This window comes from Monodon monoceros, unplaced genomic scaffold (assembly GCF_005190385.1).
Source record: "Monodon monoceros isolate NGI ecotype Baffin Bay Population unplaced genomic scaffold, NGI_Narwhal_1 Super_Scaffold_11, whole genome shotgun sequence".
Lineage (NCBI taxonomy): Eukaryota > Metazoa > Chordata > Mammalia > Artiodactyla > Monodontidae > Monodon > Monodon monoceros.
In genome coordinates this window covers 70,115,494-70,137,071 of record NW_021703767.1, presented here as the reverse complement: position 1 = coordinate 70,137,071, position 21,578 = coordinate 70,115,494, and the positions used below count along the sequence as shown (strand labels likewise).

Genomic DNA, 21,578 nt, shown 5'->3' with positions numbered 1-21,578 from the left:
TGTGTCTTATGTACTAAATACTTGTTAACCTAGGATCAACCCTGCAAAGTAGGATTATCTTCATTTTACAGAGGAAGAAACTGAGGCTGAGAGAGATGAAGTGACTGACTTAGGGTCTCAGAAAGCAAACCCTTGAACTCAGCCTTGTCTGTGGCAAAGCTCTCGTATGCTGGCCTCCATGCCACACTCCATTCTGTAGTTACTCCTTTAAAAAAAAAAATCCACTTTCACACTACTGATCTCTGCCCCAAACGTGGATACAGAACTTAAGACTTCAAAATAGTCCAAGCAGACAGTAGGAAAATTATTTCTATTGTAAATTCTCTGTGGAGTCAGTGCTTGTAAAATCTCCAAGCCCAAAAGGCTGAGTGAATGAATAAGCATCTCATTCTGTGCAGCCCGACCTCTGGGCCAAGTTTGTTAACATCACTTACATAACAAGAGTCCACTTCAGAGAAGACAGAATTAATATTATTAAGCCATGCTACTCTTCATTTGTGGAGCTATTTCTGTTTCAGATGCAATATTCCAATTCAACAAACATTTAGCCTGGATCAGCAGTCGTTAGTTGAGAGCTTGCCAAGTACTTTGATGAACTATCTCAATTATTACACACCCTCGGCTCTCCCTATGTGATTGGGTAGTTAGCTTTGCGGATAAGAGGCAGGTCCTCTGAATCTGACGTCTCTGGTCCTTACTGGTTCAGTGACCTTGGGCTAGTGACTTAATGTCTCTGAACACCGGTGTCCTTATCTGCAAGATGACAATGTATTACCTCCTTCATAAGGGTTGCAGTGAAGATGTGATGGAATAGTGGAGGTGAACAATAAATGTTAAGTATGATTATTCCTGTCTTACTAACAAGAAAAAACTTTGAGATGTTAAATAATTGTGGTCAAAGCTACACAGGTAGTTGGTAGTGACAAAAAGCTCCCATGCCCACTTTCAAGTTTCCAAGTTCCACGTTATTCTGTCTGCTTGCTGTCACCCTCCTTAGGTTCCTGCATGACCCTTGAGAAGCTGGCGTGGAAGAAAAGGAGGCTGAAAAAGTTAAATGACAGAGCCAGCATTCAAAGCCTAGTCTTTTAAAAGTAGCACTTATTAAAGATAGTTTGGGGAAAAGAAAAAGATACTGCCTCTAATCTCAATCCCAACATCATTGTGGTATATTTTGTTTCAGTCTCTGTTCTCTTTTTAGTGGAGAGTGATGCCTGTTTCTTCCATAGTTTGTAATCACACTGTAATTACAGTACAGTATTCTTTGTTTTTCACTTTATATTATACATGTCTACACATAATTTCATACTTTTTATGAACATAATTTCTAATGGTGGAAAGGAGAGATCTCAGTTTACTTAACCGTTCCCGTATTCTGGTAGGGTAGTCACCTCTTTCCTGTTTTGTCACTATTAGTAAAAATACTGCCGTGCGTACTTCAGAATACTTCTTGCAGATAGAGTCTCCTGCGGTAGAATCATCGAGTCAAAAGATGTATATACTTCTTTAAGCGTTTTTTAAAGTGAGGTGTATTGAGGGATGATTTACATAGAGTAAAATTCACCCTTTTTAGGTATAACAACTTAGAGCCACCCCGACAATTAAGATATAGATGAAGAAAAGAAATGAAAAAAAAAGATACAGGTAATTTCTGTCACCTCAGAAAGTTTCCCAATACCCGTCTGTTATTGACTTCTCCCTTGGCACTCAGCCTTTGGCAACCACCAATCTGTCTTCTGTCCCTATATTTTTGTCTTTCCGTGAATATCTTCTGAATGGAGTTAGGCAGCAAGTTGCCTTTTGAGTCAGGCTTTTTTCACTTAACCTAGTGCTTTGGAGATTCATCCGAGTTGTGTGTATCAGCAGTCTGTTCCTCTTTCTTGCTGAATAGTATTCCATTGTAGAGATGTACTACAGTTTGTCTATGTATTCACCACCTGATGGACGTTTGGGTTGTTTCTAAATTTTGGTGATCACGAATTGCTGTTATATAAATATTTGCATAGTAGTTTTTATGTGAGCATAAGTTTTCATTTCTCGTGGATAAATACCAAAGAGTGGGATTGCTGAGTTGATGGCCATTGTATATTTAACTTTATAAGAATATGCCAGACTGGTTTCCAGAGTCGCCAAAATATTTTGTATTCTCACTAGCAATTTATGGGAGTTCTGATTGTTCCACATTCTTTCCAGCACTTGGTATCTTCCGGGCTGTTTTTTTTTTTTTTTTACCATTGGCATAGCTATCTAATGGCATCTCATTGTGAATTTAATGTGCACCTTTTCTTTTCTTTTTAATTAATTAATTAATTAATTTTGGCTGCGTTGGGTCTTCATTGCTGTGCGCGGGCTTTCTCTCGTTGCGGTGAGCAGCGGCTACTCTTCGTTGCCGTGCGCGGGCTACTCATTGCGGTGGCTTCTCTTGTTGCGGAGCGTGGGCTCTGGAGCACGGGGGCTTCAGCGGATGTGGCGCGTGGGCTCAGTAGTTGTGGCTCATGGGCTCTAGAGCACAGGCTCAGTAGCTCTGGCGCACAGGCTTAGTTGCTCCGCGGCATGTGGGATCTTCCCGGACCAGGGCTTGAACCCGTGTCTCCTGCATTGGCAGGTGGATTCTTAACCACTGCGCCAGCAGGGAAGCCCTGTGCACTTTCTTAATGACTAATGTTGTTGAGGATCCTTTCATGTGCTTATTTCCATCCATATCTCTTCTTTGGTAAAAATGTCTATTCAAGTCTCTAGCTTTTAAAATTCAGTTGTTTGTGTTGTTATTGGCCTATGAGAGTTCTTTATACGTTCTGGATACAAGTCCTTTGTCAGATTTTTATTTTTTGCAAACATTTTCTCCCGACCTGTGCCTTGGCATTTCATTTTCTCAGTGGTATCTTTCAAAGAGCAGATGTTTTTATTTTTTTTTATTTTATTTTTTAAAGAAAGCTCGTATTTCTCGTATTTTAATGTTTATTGTAGACAGGCTTCCACTTTATTTATTTATTTATTTATTCATGGCTGTGTTGGGTCTTCGTTTCTGTGCGAGGGCTTTCTCTAGTTGTGGCAAGCGGGGGCCGCTCTTCATTGCAGTGCACGGGCCTCTCACTATCACGGCCTCTCTTGTTGCGGAGCACAGGCTCCAGATGCACAGGCTCCGTAGTTGTGGCTCACGGGCCCAGCTGCTCCGCGGCACGTGGGATCCTCCCAGACCGGGCTCGAACCCATGTCTCCTGCATTGGCAGGCAGATTCTCAACCACTGCGCCACCAGGGAAGCCCAGAGCAGATGTTTTTAATTTGACAGAGTCTAATTCATCAAAATTTTATCCTGTGAATCATCTAAGAAATCTTTGCCTATACCAAGGTCACAAAGCTTTTCTCCTTTGTTTCCTTCAGACGTTTTATAGTTTTAGGTCTGTGATCCACTTTGAGTTCATTTTTGTATACAGTGAGAGCTGTGGGTTGAGGTTCATTTTTTTTTATATGGATGTCTAATTATTCCAATACCTTCTATCGAATTGACCGTATGTGTGGGTCTATTTCTGGTTTCTATCCTGTTCCACTGGTCTATGTGTCTATCCTTTTGTCATTACCACACAGTCTCAATTATTGTAGCTTTATAATAAGTCTTGGCCTTAGATAATGAATCCCCCAACTTCGTTGTTGTTTTTCAAAATTGTTTGATGAGTTTTCATTGTCTTTCCATATATTCCAGTTATTAACACCCCCTCTCAAGACACCCAGTCCTGCCTCCAAGAGAATCCACTTATCTCCACTTCTAATACCGTAGATTAGTTTTGTCACAGCTTAGAATGCATCTGTGTTAGGGACCTTCTAGGTTGCTTCCTCTGGGTTCTGAAAACGTGCCCGGCCTGGTCATTGTGCCTTTACCAGCACCTAGAGCAACCCACTCCCCACCCCAACTTCTGCCTCCTCTGTCATTTCTTCTTCCAGTTTCCTTGAAGGGTCCTCCTCACCTTCAGCTCAGCTGACATTTCCTCTGCCCTGGGAAGCCTTCTCTCCTCCTCCCCGGGTTTCCATTGAAAGTGTATTTATGGCTGAGGAATATTCCATTGTATATATGTGCCATATCTTCTTTATCCATTCATCTGTCGATGGACACTTAGGTTGCTTCCATGTCCTGGCTATTGTAAATAGTGCTGCAGTGAACATTTTGGTACAAGACTCTTTTTGAATTATGGTTTTCTCAGAAGCAGCCGCATAGCACAGGGAGATCAGCTCGGTGGTTTGTGACCACCTAGAGGGGTGGGATAGGGAGGGTGGGAGGGAGGGAGACGCAAGAGGGAAGAGATGTGGGGACATATGTATATGTATAACTGATTCACTTTGTTATAAAGCAGAAACTAACACACCATTGTAGAGCAATTATACTCCAATAAAGATGTAAAAAAGCATGCTTATTGTGATACGTTAAGGCTGTGTTTCCACTTGACTGCAAGCTTTTTGAGGTCTGGAACAGGCTGTTTCTTAGACCCAGTGCCTTCCATGGGGACTGCATGTGGTAGGAAGTCAGTAATTGTCTGTTAGTTGAACGTTGAGAGTCTGGGAAACTGATTCCCCAAAGGTGAATTCTTTGCTCACAGCTGGCCTCCTGGCTTTCAGTCCTCCCTGGCTTCCTTTCAAACTGCCTTTTCTTCCTTGTGTTACACTGACTCTTTGTGACTTATTTCCACGCTGCTTTCGGAGCAAATGAGAAAATATCATAGCTCTTGAAGGCTGTTTTATCCATCATTGTGGCGATAAGAAAGAGAGGACGATACCCTCAATCCCTTATCTGCCATAAGGTGATAGCTTTTAACTTGTAAAGTCTGTGAATCCAGTCTCCTATTTCAGTGTCAGGTGTACATGTGTAGATAACTCAGCGGTGTTTAAACCCTTCCAGTATCCATCCTGCTACCCACGTATTTTGGGATGCTCTTTCACTACTGGTATGAAGGCATCCCTATCCCAGTTTTTGTTGCCCTGTATCAGGGTCTAGCTGCTCCTACTAGTAATGACTGGGAGTGTTTTTGTGTAGTATCGGGGCCACAGTGTCTAAATATGAAAAAATAGAGTCCTTCCCTTGCAAGACAGCTCGTGTTGAGCCGTGCCTCTGTCTGAAGAGTGGATACATTCCATACAGTGAAGCAGTAAAGGGAGAAAACAGCTAGTCTGATTGACCTTAACTACCAGACTAGTTCAGTTCGTGATTGGAGTGGTTTACTTCTACCAGAAAGATGGCCGGTTTTCTCAAATCCTCCAAAGACAGATCTGTCTGTCGGTCATTAGAACACTCTGCTGTGAGTGATTCGTGTCTAATTGGGGGAGTGAAGTGGTCACTTACCAGTCATCTTAGACAAGGGCAGCCAGCCGAGTGTGTTGAAGGGAGGTTGGGGGGCTAAAGGCTGCTCTGTGGAAGGAACTATAGGGGAGGCTAAAAGGGGAGGCGTCCAAGGGGAGTGGCTGTCAGGTACAGAGTCGAGCAGGGAGGGGCAGGATGCCCCAGGGCAGGCTTGGGTGGCAGCCAGGAAGGCCTAACACCCATCAACCTCTGTCCCTCAGGAGAAGATCGGCTGGCGAAAGGACGCGCTGCACTTGCTGGTGTTCACGACGGACGACGTGCCCCACATCGCGCTGGACGGAAAGCTGGGGGGCCTGGTGCAGCCTCACGACGGCCAGTGCCACCTGAATGAGGCCAACGAGTACACTGCCTCCAACCAGATGGTGCGGACCGGGGACCCCAGCACCGGTCCCGCCACCCTGCCTGTGGTCCGAGGCCTCGCCGGCCTTTGCCACCTTCCTCTGGACCTCCACTCACCGACTTTCCACCCCATTCTTGGGACTGGGTCTCTACTCCATCTTCTCCAACTGGGCTTCTAGAACTTCTCCTCGTCATTAACTTAGAACATTTCTCAGGGATTTCTGTTGCTGGTTCATCTTTCTGCTTTTGTGCACCCACATGGGGCGTGTTTGGTTGAGGGAAGAGGTGACCTGGCGAGACAGGATGGATCTCAAAGGGGAGAGGTGGTTTTGCACGAGGGAGAGGACTGTGTTCCAGCAGAGCCAAAAACTGGGATAGAAGTTATGGGGCAAGACCAGCGAAGACAAGACTTCCTGACTTCTAGAAATGGGTTTCCTGATGCCCTGAGTTCCATCAGTGTCCGGGGTGGGGTGGCAGGTGTCCTACACGGGAGGAGAAGCCCCAAGGACCTTCCATTCCCAGGAGCCTGGCCCTGGGACCATGCGATTAAACAGAACTTAGGCAGAATTTCAAACATATGCTAGGCCAGTGAAGTGGACTCTATCTAACTATCAACCAGACCCAACAATTAAGATTTTTCCACATTTGCTGTACAGTTTTTTCCTCCCAAAATCTACACCCTCTTCCTTCCCAAACCCATTCTGGTGTCTGGCTAGAGAGCAATTCTTCTAATTCTTGCTGGACTAGCCCATTATCTCCAGTTTTAAGAGGTGGTCAAGAGTAATGGAGTCTGGATAAAGAACTCGTAACTATACAACCTGATAGCTGTAGAACTCACCGATGAGGACCCCTGCGTCCATCATCAGCCCTTAAAGTCCTTCCGGATGTTGCTGAGCTGCCTCGAGGTGTCCTCCCTCCCTTCTTGCTCTGCACCCCTCCCCCTCTGTAGCCCAACTTTTAGTCCAAATGTCAGCAGCCTCTTCTGCCCGTTCTGAGCCATGAGAGGACTGAGCAGAGCCTGTAGGGGACATTGGCAGGCCCAATATTGGGCACAGGAAAAGGAAAAATAGGGCAAGGAGATCAGGAAGATCAGTCTTAGGGAAGAGAGGGAAGATAACAGGTGTTGACGGTAGGTGGTCGGACGTGGTGGCTCTCCTTTTGGGGACTTCCCCCCTCTGCCCCATTCCTGCTGAAGGGACGGAAACACGGACCAAGTGTGGGAAACGTCCACTCATCACTTCTCTCTTCTGGGTTGGAGGGGTAGGAGGACTGAGTCTAGTCTAGTAGGTGCCAGAGGGTCCTTTCCTGGAGAATCTCCCCTACAGTTTCTCAGTAAGGAGCTGACGATGGGGCGTGGTTATTAAGGCCCTGCCAGGGGAAGGTGCTTATCGTGGCAAGTGATGAGTTACTGAGTGCACGTTGGAGCCACATGCTCGTGTGTCAGCCTGGGAGAAGTGTTACAACCTTGACTTTTGCCTTGGCCTTAGGACTATCCATCCCTGGCCTTGCTTGGAGAGAAATTGGCAGAAAACAACATCAACCTCATCTTTGCAGTGACGAAGAACCATTATATGCTCTACAAGGTACACCTGGAGCGTGTGAAGGAGGCTGATGGCCTGAATCTGGGGGCCCTGCTGACCCTGAGATGAATGGGAGATTGGAATGTGGGGTCAGGTGAAGTGTGGGGAGGCCGGGTGAGGGGTGTCAACAAGCCCTGTTCTGTGTGGGCGGAGATCCAGAGGAGGGTGGAATATAGCCCTGACCTGATCTACTGGAAAATAATAGTATTAAGGAAGCTCTTAAGCGTTCATATAGCAGTACGTACCAGGGAAGTTAAACCTATGGTTTCTAGTTTGGTAATGAGAAAAACTCTGGAAATAGTTTTTCAGATGATGAAATGGAAACACCCAGGGGGGAATAGGGAAGGATGATATACAATGAAAATGTACAGAAAGGAAGCTAGGCATCTAGGCAGGCTACATCACCAGTTCCACAGTCCAGAGTTTTTATGCCTTCCTGCAGAGTACGGGGGACCAGTGGGTCAGTTTGGGACAGGAATTTCCGAAGAAAACTACGGGTCTTGAGTGAACAGAGTAGTATGTGTGTGAGTCTGCCCTGTCTAAGAGAGACTCTTCCCGGGTCATCCCATGGGCCACCATTATACATTTCCCTCGTGAATGTGCTCTTTCCCACGATCACAGGCAAGTTGCCTTTCACTAGAACTCTCCTCCGGACTGCTCAGGGAGTGTTCGTGTGAGCCAAGTGTGAAGCCCAGCTCACCTCTGACATCTTTTGAATTGAGAGGTTATGAGAAATTAATCCCCACCTCTAGAACAGCCAACCCGTCCCCTCTCTTTACTGCTCTTAAATATCCCCAAAAGAACCCTTGTCTGATGGTGTGTTTCTACTGCTCCTGCCTGAGATAATCATTCATAAAATGCCACTTACACCTTCTTGAGCTCTTTATCCTCTTTTAGTCTGAATCAATTTTAGAAGATGAAAACAAGGGAAGGAGGTTGCTTAGTGAAGATAGCAGGATAGAACATATCCATTTACAAATACCATTTTTAGAGAGGTCAGTTGCACAGACTGTACTGAGAATGCTACCGGATGCTTCGGGAGGGAAGAGAGACCCACCTTGGCTTAAGCCAGCCTTGCTCAGAACCAAGGACCTCTCGCTCGGGAGGCATATCCAGTCCAAAGGCAGGCTGAGGGTGGCGGGTGTTTCTAACATTTCTGTCACTTTAGTAAGTGACATACTCAGGCCTTCGTACAAGTGAAAGAGGAAAGGCAGCCACTTCAAGGCTGCCTGCTTTGCCAAAGACTTCACCCGGAGATACCAGACCTCCTTGGGAAGGCACCGTTCACGTTCATTTCCCTCCTAGGAAAAGAGGCCGTATTCGAGACCCTTAGAAAAGTTTCCCCTTTCACTTCTGCTGGCCAGGTCGAGGGCATCCTTGAACTGAACCTGGGAATGCCTATGTAGTCTAGGGGGGAGAGGGCGAGCACATCAATAATATGTTGACCTTAGAGGATGGAATTCCAGAGAGTTGTCCATTACATGCCAGAGAGGAGGGCTCTCCAAGAAGAAGCATGACATTATGCTTTAGGAACAGATCTTGTCAGGCCCTTTCCACCCAGACCTTCAAGAATCGAGATTCCACAGCCGACTGCAACAACTCCATTCCCTTGTGCCTTCTTCTTACCTCTGCTTATGGCATCTTCTCTAGTTTACGGTGTGAGAGAGTGGCAGAATCAGTGCTGGGGGCCCTGACGGGTCTAGCTCAGTAGGGCAGTGTTCACTCTTTGACAGTGTGGAAAGGCAAAATGGGCTCATTTGTTTTCTTTCTTTTCCCCCCCCCCCCCAAGAATTTTACAGCCCTGATACCTGGAACAACGGTGGAGATATTACACGGAGACTCCAAAAATATAATTCAACTGATTATCAATGCATACAATGTAAGTCACTGGTTTCTTCCCCCACCCTCTCCCACTGAGGCCCCGGGAGCTGGTGTGGACTGAGGTGGACTCAGGTCTCTGTGTTCCCCGTGGTGAGAAGTGAGAAGCACACACACTGACTTCGCCTCCCAGTGGGCAGGACTGAAATCCCCCAGGCTTCTGGAGCTCAACGTAGACCTGCAGACTAGAATTGAGTCTGCACACTTAGGGTCTGATTGTAATCAGGTCCTCTCAGAGGAAACCTGAGTGGGCCTGTTAAATCCTGTGCTTTTGTAACCCGTCCTGTTAACTCGGCTCTGCCCTACTAAGTACAGCACTTAAGGATGTAGTTTAGCAGTCACTGTCGCACCCCAAGCCAGCCAGCCATGATTCCCAAACCTTTCTCCTTCCTACCCTCCTTCCTCTCAGTTTCTAACACTCAGGAGGTATTTGACTCAGACCTACCTTTTCTCGGGAAAACGACAAGCATGGTTTCTTGTGCTGGGAAGTATGTGTCCTCAGCTGTCCCCTCCTTGCAAGGCCTCCAGTGCCCACCCAGCCCCTCATGAGGCCCGGTAATTCCCAAATTGGAATTCAGAGTGCATCTTCCTACATAGAGGAAATGTAGTTTAAGGAATAATGTTAGTCCTGAACTTACGTAGAATAGACATGTGGGCTAACCTGGGAATGTGATTAACCACTCTGGTATCACGTGTGTTAGAAAAACCATCTTACTTTCCCATGACTGATTTTCATATGTGTATTTGGAGCTCTGCCTTTCCAGTTGAATTTGTGACCCTACTGATGCAGCCTTATTTTGTTCATGTTTTTTTTTCGCGGTACGCGGGCCTCTCACGGCTGTGACCTCTCCCGTTGCGGAGCACAGGCTCCGGACGTGCAGGCTCAGCGGCCACGGCTCACGGGCCCAGCCGCTCCGCGGCATGTGGGATCTTCCCAGACCGGGGCACGAACCCGTGTCCCGTGCATGGGCAGGCGGACTCTCAACTGCTGCGCCACTAGGGAAGCCCCAGCCTTATTTTGCATTACTGCCCGGCTAGACCAGGAGCTGTAGGTAATGGCCTCGCCACGGGGGACCCAGAGCTTGGGGGTTCCCAGCCCTCACCTGGTCTCCTGGGGTCTCCTGGAGCCTCAGTGTCCTGAAGGCGGTGAGTGGGCAGCAGTGAGGATTTGTGGCCGGTTTCCCGTCCTCCGCACCTCCACCTTTGTGCAGCTAAGGATCCTCTGCCTCTCACACAGGCTGTGATCCGCCTCACTCCGGGAACTTCCTGTTGCGAGAAACTAGACTTCCTTCTCCTTTCCTAACTTATTCCCCCCACATACTAACGTCCTCTTTTCTGATCTCTGACCTTTAATCCTCATCGTATCCAGTGGCCACCTCAGAACCCACTGAGACCAGATTTCCAGGTTAACTACACTTGGCGGTTTTCAGATTCCACAGTGAGTGGACGCGTAACATGCTGAGAGTCTGAGAAGAGTGTGTGTCGGCGGGGGGCTGGGCCTACCCAATGTCACCCCCGTCCCGAGGGCCACTCTTCACCATGATGCCTTGGGCCTCAAGCTCTGGACATGGAACAGAGGAGTCAGTGCGAGAGCCGGAGGCCTACCCTGGGCTGCTCTCTCTGTCCTGCTGGGGTCCCGGGGCTTAGAGACCCCTGGGTTAGCAGGGGGCCACTGCTGGACCCGCTGTCAACAGTGCAGTGACCAGGGCTTGCCTCCTGCCAAGCCAGGGCCTTTGGGGAAGAAATGGCTGAAGGGCAATCACATCCTGGGCTTTGGCGTGGGCTGCGGATTTCTCCTGGGTTTCTGGGGAGGAGCCACCCCCCAGCATTTCCATCCTAGGTCAGCTCCTGAGTTCTGACGCCCTGGGTGGCTGACAGAGCTCTGGGGCTCCCCCGGGAGCGTTTCCTGCCAAAGGCCCAGGGCCCTGCTCCTCGAGACTTTAATATAGGAGGGCGTCATGACACCCAGTTCTGTGGAACTGGTGGGGTGGTGTGCACCAGAAATGGAAAAGGGGCTCTGCTCAGTCAGCGTTCTGTGCGGCCAAGCGGTTTGCACGTCCACATCCGTGTGCGGGTCCCCTGATGACCAGGGCGCACGAGACAGTGGTGGTGGTTCCCTGGGCAGGATCTCATAAACGCTCAGTGCTGCTCTCCCTCTGAGGCACGTTGCATTGGCCCTGAGCAGGATTCATGGTAGATAAACTCGTTTTCTTGATGGAAATCCAGGGGCCTGGGTTTAGGCAGAGGTCAGGAGAGGAGCAGGGAGCCCTTTCTGCGGCTGAGGATTTGGGAACCAGAAGAGTAGAGAAGGGGGTCTGTTCCAGGCAGGAGCTGCGTTTGGAACCTGGGATGAGCCCCCTGAGGACCTTTGGGAATCTGGTACTGTAGCTGGACTCTGAGTTAAACTGAGAACACGTTAGGAAATAAGACGTGTGACTCATGAGTGAACGTGTGAAATTCAACCTTTAAAATGGGCGTTTCTGGAATACTATCCACAACGACTATGCAGATTCATTGGAAAATGAAAACAGATTTATTGAGAGATAATTAACCAACAATACAGTGTACAGATTTAAAGTGTATGTCTTGATAAGTTTTGACACTTGTACACACCTGTGAAACCATCACTACATCAAGACAGTGAATGTATACATCACCCTAAAAAGTCAGGACCCTTGGTAACTCCCTACTTCTGCCCTTTCCTTCAGTGGAAATTTAAAGAAATATATTAAATATAGAAACAGCAAGGTATTCAGAGCACAGTCTAGTTGGTGGAAGCCGTGTTGGGGGTATGTTGGTGCTTGACGTTGATTAGCACCCTGTCCGCCGGCTGCCGTCCTTTCTGGCAAACGGGAAGGCCCGGGCTGGGCCTCAGCTGCCCATACTTCTGGATTTGAACCTGCACGGGTGTGTATGTGTGTATGTATATGTGTACGTGTGCACGTGCGCTTTGGCCTGCATGGGCCTGTGTGTGTGGACGTGCACTTTGGCCTGCACAGGCCTGTGTGTGTGTGTGTGTGTGTGTGTGTGTGTGTGTGCGTGCGCGCGTGTGCATACACACGTGCACTTTGGCCCGTGCAGGGGCTCTGGTTGTCCTTTCACCTGTTCCTCTCCCCGGCCACAGTCCAAGCACAGCTCTCATGGGACCATTTGTGTTTTTCTGCGTCACCTTGCCACCTCTGTGCTTTGGGGTTGACTTCTGCCTCGCTTAGTTGGTACACCGTCCGTGGGGACATCCTGAGAGGACTGCAGCAGAACACAGGTAACAGTGGAAATGGCCATGGTGTGACTCCAGGCTGTGGAGGGAGCAAAACGGAAAGGGCACGTTTAATGTAACGTCTCGTAGAATCGAGTCAGTCGTTCTTGGCTTTCACTGTGTGAAACGTTCACCTCTGGGCTTCGATTTCTATGTTTTTTCTTGCTGTGCCAACTTCTTTATTGTGAGAGATCACCAGCGTGGAGCTTTGCTGTACAGTGGGTGCTGGCGAGAGGTTCCCTTCCAGAGCTCGGAGGTAGGGCCCTGGGTGCATGCAAACACAAACACACACACACACCCCACCAGCATTATGTCACCTTGACAAAGGGGGGTAGGACTCAGAGAGAAATCATGGCGGGGGGGGGGGTCTCTTTTCAGAGTGGGAAAGAAAAGAATGAGCTGGAAACCACTAGAGCTGCATGTGGAGGGTGACATCAGAGTCCTCTCCGAGCACATGTTTCTCTTTTTGTTGTTGCCATGAAGTCTGCTCCCACCCACTCCACAGCTGGCCTGACTTAAAGCAGTTGCAGATGGGACCTAGTCTGAGTATTTAATAGCCTTTAAACTTCTTGACATTGTCTTCTTGTCCTAGGGTGAGGAGTAAGGAATCATGTTCAGAGGCAAATTTGGTAGGAATTAATTGAATTTCAGATAATTATCTTATGACACAAAAGTTTTCATGCATCAGAACTGCACTGGCTGTGGCTTTGATCCTCTGCTGTATATCCTGTACTCCATCCATTTCATTCATTTGTTCAACAAATAAATACTGCCTAACGTGTGGCAGGCATCATGCCACACGGTGGGAATAAAACAGTGAACAGATCACAGTCCTGCCGTCCAGGAGCTCATAATCTTTGAGGGGAGACTGACTCAACCAGGATGCAACCTGACCATCTGCACTCTCCAAGATCAGAGCCAGTTTTCGAGTAAAGAAAGGCCCGGTCTGGTGACTACAGAGAGCACTGCCGGGAGACCCAGAAGGCCCGGTTCTGGTCCTGCCTGCCTGCCCCTGGCAGCTGAGTGGCCCTGGATAAGGCCCTTTCTTTGGCCTCAGTTCCCACTTCCATAAAATGGGAGGTTTGAACTGAATAATCTCCACAGTTCCTACCCGAGACAACATGGGGATCAGGAATAATACAAACTTCAGATCTGAACACAGAACTTGGGGGTCTCACGGCCAGAGTAGAATATAGGATTCTGTTTGCATCTGTTATAGTTACTGGTTCATTGAATAGGAGTCCCGGTCCCCAGTGCGCTCTCTCCCTCCTCCGAGTTCCCCATTAATGCTTCCGGGTAGTGGCTTCAGCACATCTTGATGGGAATGGCTGATGCTTTCTCCCAAAGTCTTGTTTGTGAGCCACGGGGCCCTCATATTTCATCAGACTGATCCCAAGTAATTTTTAAATAGCTCCGATCTACCTAGCCCTTTAATGATAAACTGTTTTGCCTCATCCTCACATTTATTTGCATTTAATTTTTAATTTACCTTGTCTTTCAAAAATTAAGTTTCTTCCAATAGGCCTGAGCTGTCTACCATAGCTGCTGTTAAAACATCCATCCATCCATCCATCCATGCATCCATCCATCCGTTCAGCAAAAGCTTGTGTTCAGTCTTAGAGAGAAATATGATATGGTCCTTGAAATTCACAGCTCAGTGGGGAGAACAGATTTGTGAACAGCAGGAGAGCTGCGTGTGCTGAGTGGCGCTCTCAAGCCCTCTGCCAGTGGAGGCTGGCACTAACAAGAGGAAGTGGATTTAAGAGAGTATTTTTAGAGTTGTAGAAGCACTTAGACAATTTGTTGCAAAGGGAGAGACTATTTTTTGCAGAGAGTGTTTTCAACAAGCTGTTAATGTGTTGGGGAAGCTGCATATTTACCTAATTCAAGTTTGATACTACATGCTCAGCAGAAAAGAGAAAAAGAAAGAAAAGAAACCCCATGAGAGCAGGAAGCACTTCTGCCTGCCATTCCGTCCAGCGCCCTGTTTCTTGGAGTGCGCCTGAGAAGGAGGTGGGAGTCTGAAGGGCTGTCAGTTGATCTGGAGGGGGTGTCCATGTGTCTCTCGGAGTATGTGCACCCTGCTATTCTGAGTGTATTTAGTGTATAAAAAATTCTTTTTGTAAGATGTGCCCTAACTACAAGCCAGTTATTTCATTTGGCCTCTGTCTCTAAAGTACGTCCTCCTTAGAGATACTCAGTGTCAATTTTTTAAACTTGGAGACCTACAGAAGGTTGTACAGACTTTTTACAAACTAAATACACCCGAGTAGGGCTTCCCTGGTGGTGCAGTGGTTGAGAGTCCGCCTGCCGATGCAGGGGACACGGGTTCGTGCCCTGGTCCGGGAAGATCCCACGTGCCGCGGAGCGGCTGGGCCCGTGAGCCATGGCCGCTGAGCCTGCGCGTCCGGAGCCTGTGCTCCGCAACGGGAGAGGCCACAACAGTGAGAGGCCCGCGTACTGCAAAAATAAATAAATAAATGAAATAAATACACCCGAGTATAGAACCACCCAGGCCCCAAAGCAGAATATTACGAGCACCCAGAACCCCTGTGTCCTTTTCTGTTACTATCCCCTGGGGGTAACCATTAGTTGTGCCCGTTTTTGAGTTTCATATAAATAGAATCATAGACTATGTATGCCTTCTGCATCTGGCGGCTTCTGGGCTGTGTGATATGAGATTCATCAATGTCATGACATGTAGTCATTTCATTCATTCTTGTACTGTGTGATATTCTACATGAACACACCGTAATTTGAGAAGAAAAAAGTCTGTTCTGTTGATAGGCATTTGGGTAGTTCCAGTTTCTAGCTGTTACAGCGTTGCTGTGAACATTCGTACGTGTTTGCTGGTCAGTACACATCTCTGTTGGATATAATCCTAGTGTAAATTGCTTGTCTAAGGTTGACCTAAGCATTAGTAGGTACTGCCTAATGTTTTTCTCAAGGGTTGTACCAGTTCACGCACCCACCAGCAGGGTATGAGGCACCCAGTTGCTCCAACTCATTTCCAACACTTGATAATTTTAGTCTTTTATTGTTTCTCATCTGTCGGGTAATTCTGGCTTGATTTTTGCTTCATCCGTTGTCTTGAGAACATAATCCACGTATAAGGTCTTATTCTCTCAGAATGTAGTTCAGAGCTCATGAATTTGGACCTCATCTGAGGTGCCTGCTGAGCTGATGGAGAAGGAAGATAGGGAGCTGAAGGAGGGCGGGGGGAGGAGAGAGAAGAGCAGCTGAGCAAAGGAACATCATCCCAGGCACGTGCAAAGGCCCAGCGTCTGGGGCATGCACGGCAAGATTTGAGGCGCTGTCTGAAGCTGAGGGTGGGGATGGGGTGACTCTGCAGAGACTAGCAGGCACAGAGAATGAGCCCTGGAGCAGATGAGATTATCATATGGCAGGTGGGCCATTAGCGACTTCTCTGAGCTCACAGAGGGAGACCTCAGGCCAGGGCTAGTAAGATGGTGTGTGGGTGTGGAGAGGATGAAAGGGATGAGGGAGGGGCAGCGAACCTAGCCCACTGGCTCTTGCCTTGGCTTGAGATCCCGGAGTTAAAGGAAGCCGTGTGGGCATCAGAGAACCAGTGTGGAGAACATCTTGGCTGCAGCCTTTACTAAGTGGTTCTGGCTTCATCTTCTCTCTCTGTTCAGAGCATCCGGTCTAAAGTGGAGCTGTCCGTCTGGGATCAGCCTGAGGATATTAATCTCTTTTTCACTGCTACCTGCCAGGACGGTGTATCTTACCCTGGTCAGAGGAAGTGTGAAGGCCTGAAGATCGGGGACACAGTAAGTTCTCACCTCCCATTTGTTTATACTTGTTAATGTTGGTCATCATTCTTTGGCTTCTGATAACTTTCGTGACTTATTAGAGGCCTTTAGGAGTTTGTATTCTGTCTTCCAACTCTGCATGCTGGAGGACTTTCCTAAGCCTGCCCTGTGCTGTGTCTTTAAGATGCAGGTGGACTTAGTAAAAAGCTCCAGGCAGCACTCAGCCTTCAGTGCGTTGTCACTTAAGGCTTCCTCAGGTTGACATTGTGCCTTTGGTGTCTTAAACCATCATTATCTTTGACGGGGATGAAATCGGGTGGGAGAGTGTAGGTGGAAAGCTAAAAGACCCTGCCTTCGTTTCTAGTCTTCTGCAGCTTGCCCTGTGCCTTGGGTAATCCGACTTTCACTTTTCCTTTCTGTAAAATATGAAGAAAGCCATCCACCTCTTCTGATTTGATGAGATGGAATGGATAACTCTGTTGCAATAGTGGGCATGGATGCCTTGTCTGGATTTAAGTGGATATAACTAAATGGTGGAGAAGCAACATTGTGTATAAAGATGTGTATCTGTATACCAAGCCAAGGACGTGAGGGAAGGAGGAAGATATATGGATGATGAGAACAAAGATGAAATACTGGCTCAGAGGCAGGCAGAGTGGTGATGGAGAGCCATCCTCACTTCTAGAGAGTCCTGCTGCCAGAAGCAGACTGTGAGATCCATTCCTTGCTTTATTGACACATTTTTCATTGCTCAGAAAATGGAAAGGCAAATAGAGGACTGAGGGAAAGTTCTCTTCTGTAACTAAAGAATCTGGTTGGAACCAGAAAAATTATAGGGACCTTAAAAATACATGACCGTATCTCCTGGGCTTTCATAAGCACTAATGATGGCCAAGGTGGAGATAAGCAGACATACCCTGGATTCCAGGGAAACGGCTCCAAAAGACAGAGGTGTGGCCGCATGACTCCTTACACTGCAGTGTGGTCTTCTGGAGCTGCCTCACGTTCTGTAATTGATTCTCTCCCTCCTTCCCCTTCCCAACTGCCCTTCGCCCATGTTACAACCCACAGGCGTACATCTCACCCATTCTAAATCTTAACAGTGGTACCTCACCCCAGCAAAGGGACCATTCGGAATGCGGTATCAAGGTTGAGAAAGTGAAGCACTCTAATGACTAGGTAACAGATCTTTTTCTAACGCAGGTTTTTTTCCAAGTTTCTTTTTGCTTTAAAAAAAAAAAAAATTGAAAGATTGGCCTAATCAAGTTTTCAAACGATGAATCATTAAACATTTTAAATGATTATTTATGGTGTTTCGCTAAGAAGGCACTCATAGAATAAGGTGACACTGCTGTAACAAAACTCCTATTCCCATTTTCCTATCGACCTGAGTAAATTTTGGAGAGAGTGCTTTAATCTATACAAATAAAAAATAGGAGTAGAATTGATGCCATTCCCTGTCTTATTTAGCAATGAGTAATATTTTCAATGTACATGAACTGCTTGGGTGGGGAAAGACCCATCTCATTAAAGTGGCACATCCAATAAAATTTTATTTTTAATACTTGTCAAATTTTGTGATATATTTATGTTGTTTTGATCAATTGCAATGATTAATCAATCCAGATGATGTTTTTAAAAAACACAAAAGTCTTATAGTCACCGGCTTTAAAGAGACAGCTGTGAAAAATGGAAGGAGGCAGAACTAACCAGAAAAACGACACGTAAGTGGATTCTGTGGATCTGTGGATGGGATGTTTGGTGCAGTGTGTCAGGAAAGCTAAAGAATGATGTGTGAAAAAAACCCAAACAAGGAACCTTTATGTGAGAAAGACTGAGGCTCCAAGGTGGGGGGCCCTGGCTGCTGGTGAGCACAAGCGCCAGGAGTCAGAGCTGCAACCACTGATGCCAAAGTTCGTGTTTTTTTCCTTATACCTTGTGCATTTTGAAGGTAAAAGTTTCAGAGGAGCTAAAGGTGGGATCATCACCACTTTTGTACGGACACTCTAGGGTACAGATTTTGTTTTTTGCTAGGATAGGATACTTCGGAAAAATAGGAACATTGTCCAGAAGACAGGAAAGGATTTTAAGTGGCATTTTTCACAAAAGTGGAAAATCTCAGACGTATTTGGATGACCTCTAGAGCATTTGAAATGGAAGGAAGAAGGGTGCTTCTCCCACGCCCTCCACGGCAGTTCCACACGGGCGGGCCAGGGAGAGCCTCCCTTGGGGTCCCAGGGGCCGTGGTCCTGTTGAGACAGAGGCCCAAAGGCAGGCCTGCCATGCTGGCTCCTTGTTTCCTCTGTCTGCCCAAGAGGCCACAGTCACATGGCCCCCGGCTCTGCCGCCAGGGCTGTGAGGTTTTGTTTTCTGTGGGTAGAAACAAGCTGACACAGAGCAGTGGCCACTTGCCTGTCATAGCCGGACCCGGTGCTGCCTGCAGGCCACCAGAGGTGAGCTCTTTGAGGCCCTGGAGGCAGTGGGGGGCAGAATCCAGGGCAAAATGGAAATGTGGGGTCCTTGTTAAAAAATAAAGAATTTCAGGATGACAACAGCAGAGCATTAAACTAAGCACGGGCCCTTCTGAGCATGGGGCTCTGTGTGACTGCACGGGCACGTGTCCATGGAGCTGGCCTGGAGGGAGAACTGGGGGGCTTCCCCTCAACCCCCTTATTGCTGAAGGAGAGATGTACTTCTGTCCCTCATCTCAGGCTGAACTTTCTCCAAAGAGCTGAGAGTTGGACTTAGGTTTGCTCCTGAGCATGTGGGCATTTCCCCCTTGACATTTGTCCCGGGGACAAATCTGGTGGAGGAAATGTAGGTGCAGGAGTCGACCCCATAGGGTTGGGGGCAGTGATGAAAGCTGGGCCTGGTGCTGCGGGAGCCCCAAGGAAGAACGACCCCGCATCGCAGAGGGGGTGCTGTTTGAGCTGAGGCTCCGAGTTTTCCAGACATAGAAAAGGGGTGGGGAGGCCCCATTAGTGGTGAGTCCGAGAAGGTGTGAACGAGCATTGATTGCCCTACTGCAGGTGGGAAGCAGCTGAGGTGGGGAGTGGGTTGGGAACTGAGAAGAGAGGAGCTGGGGCTGCAGAGGCAGGATTGGGCCAACTGGTAGGACATACCTGCCAAGCTAAGGCGTCTGGCCATTATTTGGCAGGCATTATTTCCGTTCTTTAGTGCCATGAGCTGGGAGGGCTCTGGGTAAGTCAGAAATGGCGAGGAGGGTAGGCAGGAGTAAAGAGCACAGCAGAAGGGCCCGGGGGCTCACTGGAGGAGAGGGGTTAGGGAAAGCAGGCAGGGTGTAACTGCCGTCAGGTGCATCTCAGGGTCTGGCCTGTGGATAAGGACATGGCCCATGGGGGAGGGGGAGCCTTGGGACAGCTGGGTTCAAGGGGCATCCGGGCAGGTCTCGTCTCTGTGTAACCAGAGCTTCCTGCAGAGGTGGAGGAGGTGGGCGGGCACCGTCTCCATGGTCACTTCCAATCAGAGGCCGCGGTTCTGTGACTGTCCTGTGACCTCTGGGTTAAGAGATCTATCTGTCCAGGCAAGAAGCAAGGGGAGGTAGTAGGGGGTGAGGGACAAAGGTTGTCCTCAGAGAAATATTCCTTACATGAAATCCTGCAGTCCCAAATCCAGTGATTTCTGTTTTTTTCCCCTAATTTTCCTCCCAGCATCAACCAGGGCTGACTGAGTGGGCCTGGCCACTGGGAGTCAGTTTTCTCATGAACTGGCTTTGACAAATCAGTATGCAAGTGGCTGGCTGTGCGACTGGCACTAACGCCCGGTACAAAGGACCCAGTGAGCCCCGTTGGGGGCTTCCCACAGCGTCCCACTCTCCGGCCCCTCCCCTGGGGCTCTCCACCCCTTGCCCATGCCCAACGCTTTGTCTCAGCGAGCTCCTAGTGGACTTGGCATTTGCAGAGCGTGGGTTTGGGTGGGGGCTGGGTAGCCCCTTTGAAAGGGTGGTCAGGCCGGCAGCCCTGTGCGGGAACCAGGAGCATCCCAATGAGGTTCAGATAATAAGACTGGGCGGGAGGGAGGACTGCTGTGTCCGCGACCTTCCTCTGGAATCTCGGAGTGGGAAAACGGAAAGTCTCCTGGAACTGGGGAGCCTTCCCTTTCAAGAGTCCACAGTAATCAGGGAAGAGAAGCCTCATTCCAGCTGCCTGACAGACTCTCTGGATTCTTTCCTGAGCCCTCAGGGAAATGGACTCTGAAGGGAGGAGTAGCAGAACAGATTGACTTGCTGTTGCCGAAGTGCTTTTTATAGCATTCCTGTGCCCAGCAGGACCTGAGACTTAGTGGCTGAATCGGAGCTGTTCTCTGGTTATCAGGTGGCCGGCTGTATGCTAGGCTGCATGGGGCCCGACAGCTTGGACCTCGGTTAGACCAGAGCTTTGGCTGAAGAAGGCCACGGGGACCTGCTTAGAAGCCAGGCCTTAGACTGGGCAGACAGTGTGTGAATCGTTCTGAATCCTGGGTGATCAGCTGCCGGCACTGATTCAGGGGCATCCCCAACCTTTCCACTCCCTCTCCAGCAAACACAGACATCTGCGAGGCCCAGGAGATTTAATTCCCTCTCTTGTTACTTGATCCCTTGGTGCAGGCAAGTTTTCCTGGGGGAAGGTTATGCTCACAGATGGACACTCCCCACAGTCTTGCAATAATTAAATGCCTTTGGTTCTTGGTCCAGGCTGTTTCTTTGTAATTTTTTCCACTTCTGACCCGCAGCGGCCTTTGTGGGGGACCGGGCTTTCCATTTAACAAGTCCAGCAAAGTTATTCCCCTGGGAGGTAGTAGGCGTCTCTCCGAGCCTCAGAGGGAGGGATGTTCATCTATCTCCACATTCTTGATGTCCCATGGCACCTCGGTCAGGTGCAGCCTCCCTGTCCTTCCATCTGCGGGCTCAGGTTATCCCCAGCCCAAGGCAGGAAGGTTGAAAGTTGACCAGGAGCTTCTGGTCACTACTGGGTGGGTTCCCATCTAGTGGTCCCTCTGTGAGCCGGGCCTCTCTCTCTCTACTCAGGTCTGGACACTGGACATCTGCCTCATTCCCTACTTCTAGGAGGTGACATGCCAAGGAGAGCACAGGCCCAGCCCCACCCCTCCCCAGCTGTGTGACCAGCACTAAGCTCCCGGAGCCCACCAACCCCGTTTTCCTTCTGGTAAATGAGGATGCCTCCTCCTAGGGCACGTAAATGAGATGCGCGTGGAAATGCCCAGCACGGGGCCTGGTGCGTGTAGTGCTCAGCACCTGGTAACCGTTAGGCAGGTTGCAGTGCCCTGGGTGGGTCCGCATCTTTCTTCCTTACCTCGAGAGCCCACCTGTACCTGAGGGCCTTGGAACCGGGTTGTGAACGTGCTTTTGCCAGTCTCTCCCTTTGCCGCCTCCCACCCCCCACGTGGA

General features: G+C 48.7%; 1 protein-coding gene across 2 annotated transcripts in view; it reads left to right on the top strand.

The window, feature by feature from the left end:
- ITGB5 (integrin subunit beta 5) overlaps positions 1–21,578 on the top strand; it is a 110,156-nt gene that overhangs the window by 55,379 nt on the left and 33,199 nt on the right. For both annotated transcript variants that reach the window (XM_029213845.1, XM_029213846.1), the window contains exons 6-9: positions 5,546–5,707; positions 7,172–7,267; positions 9,054–9,143; positions 16,055–16,189. In XM_029213845.1, the coding sequence (XP_029069678.1) occupies positions 5,546–5,707; positions 7,172–7,267; positions 9,054–9,143; positions 16,055–16,189 (483 nt within the window). The remainder of the gene's footprint in view (positions 1–5,545; positions 5,708–7,171; positions 7,268–9,053; positions 9,144–16,054; positions 16,190–21,578) is intronic.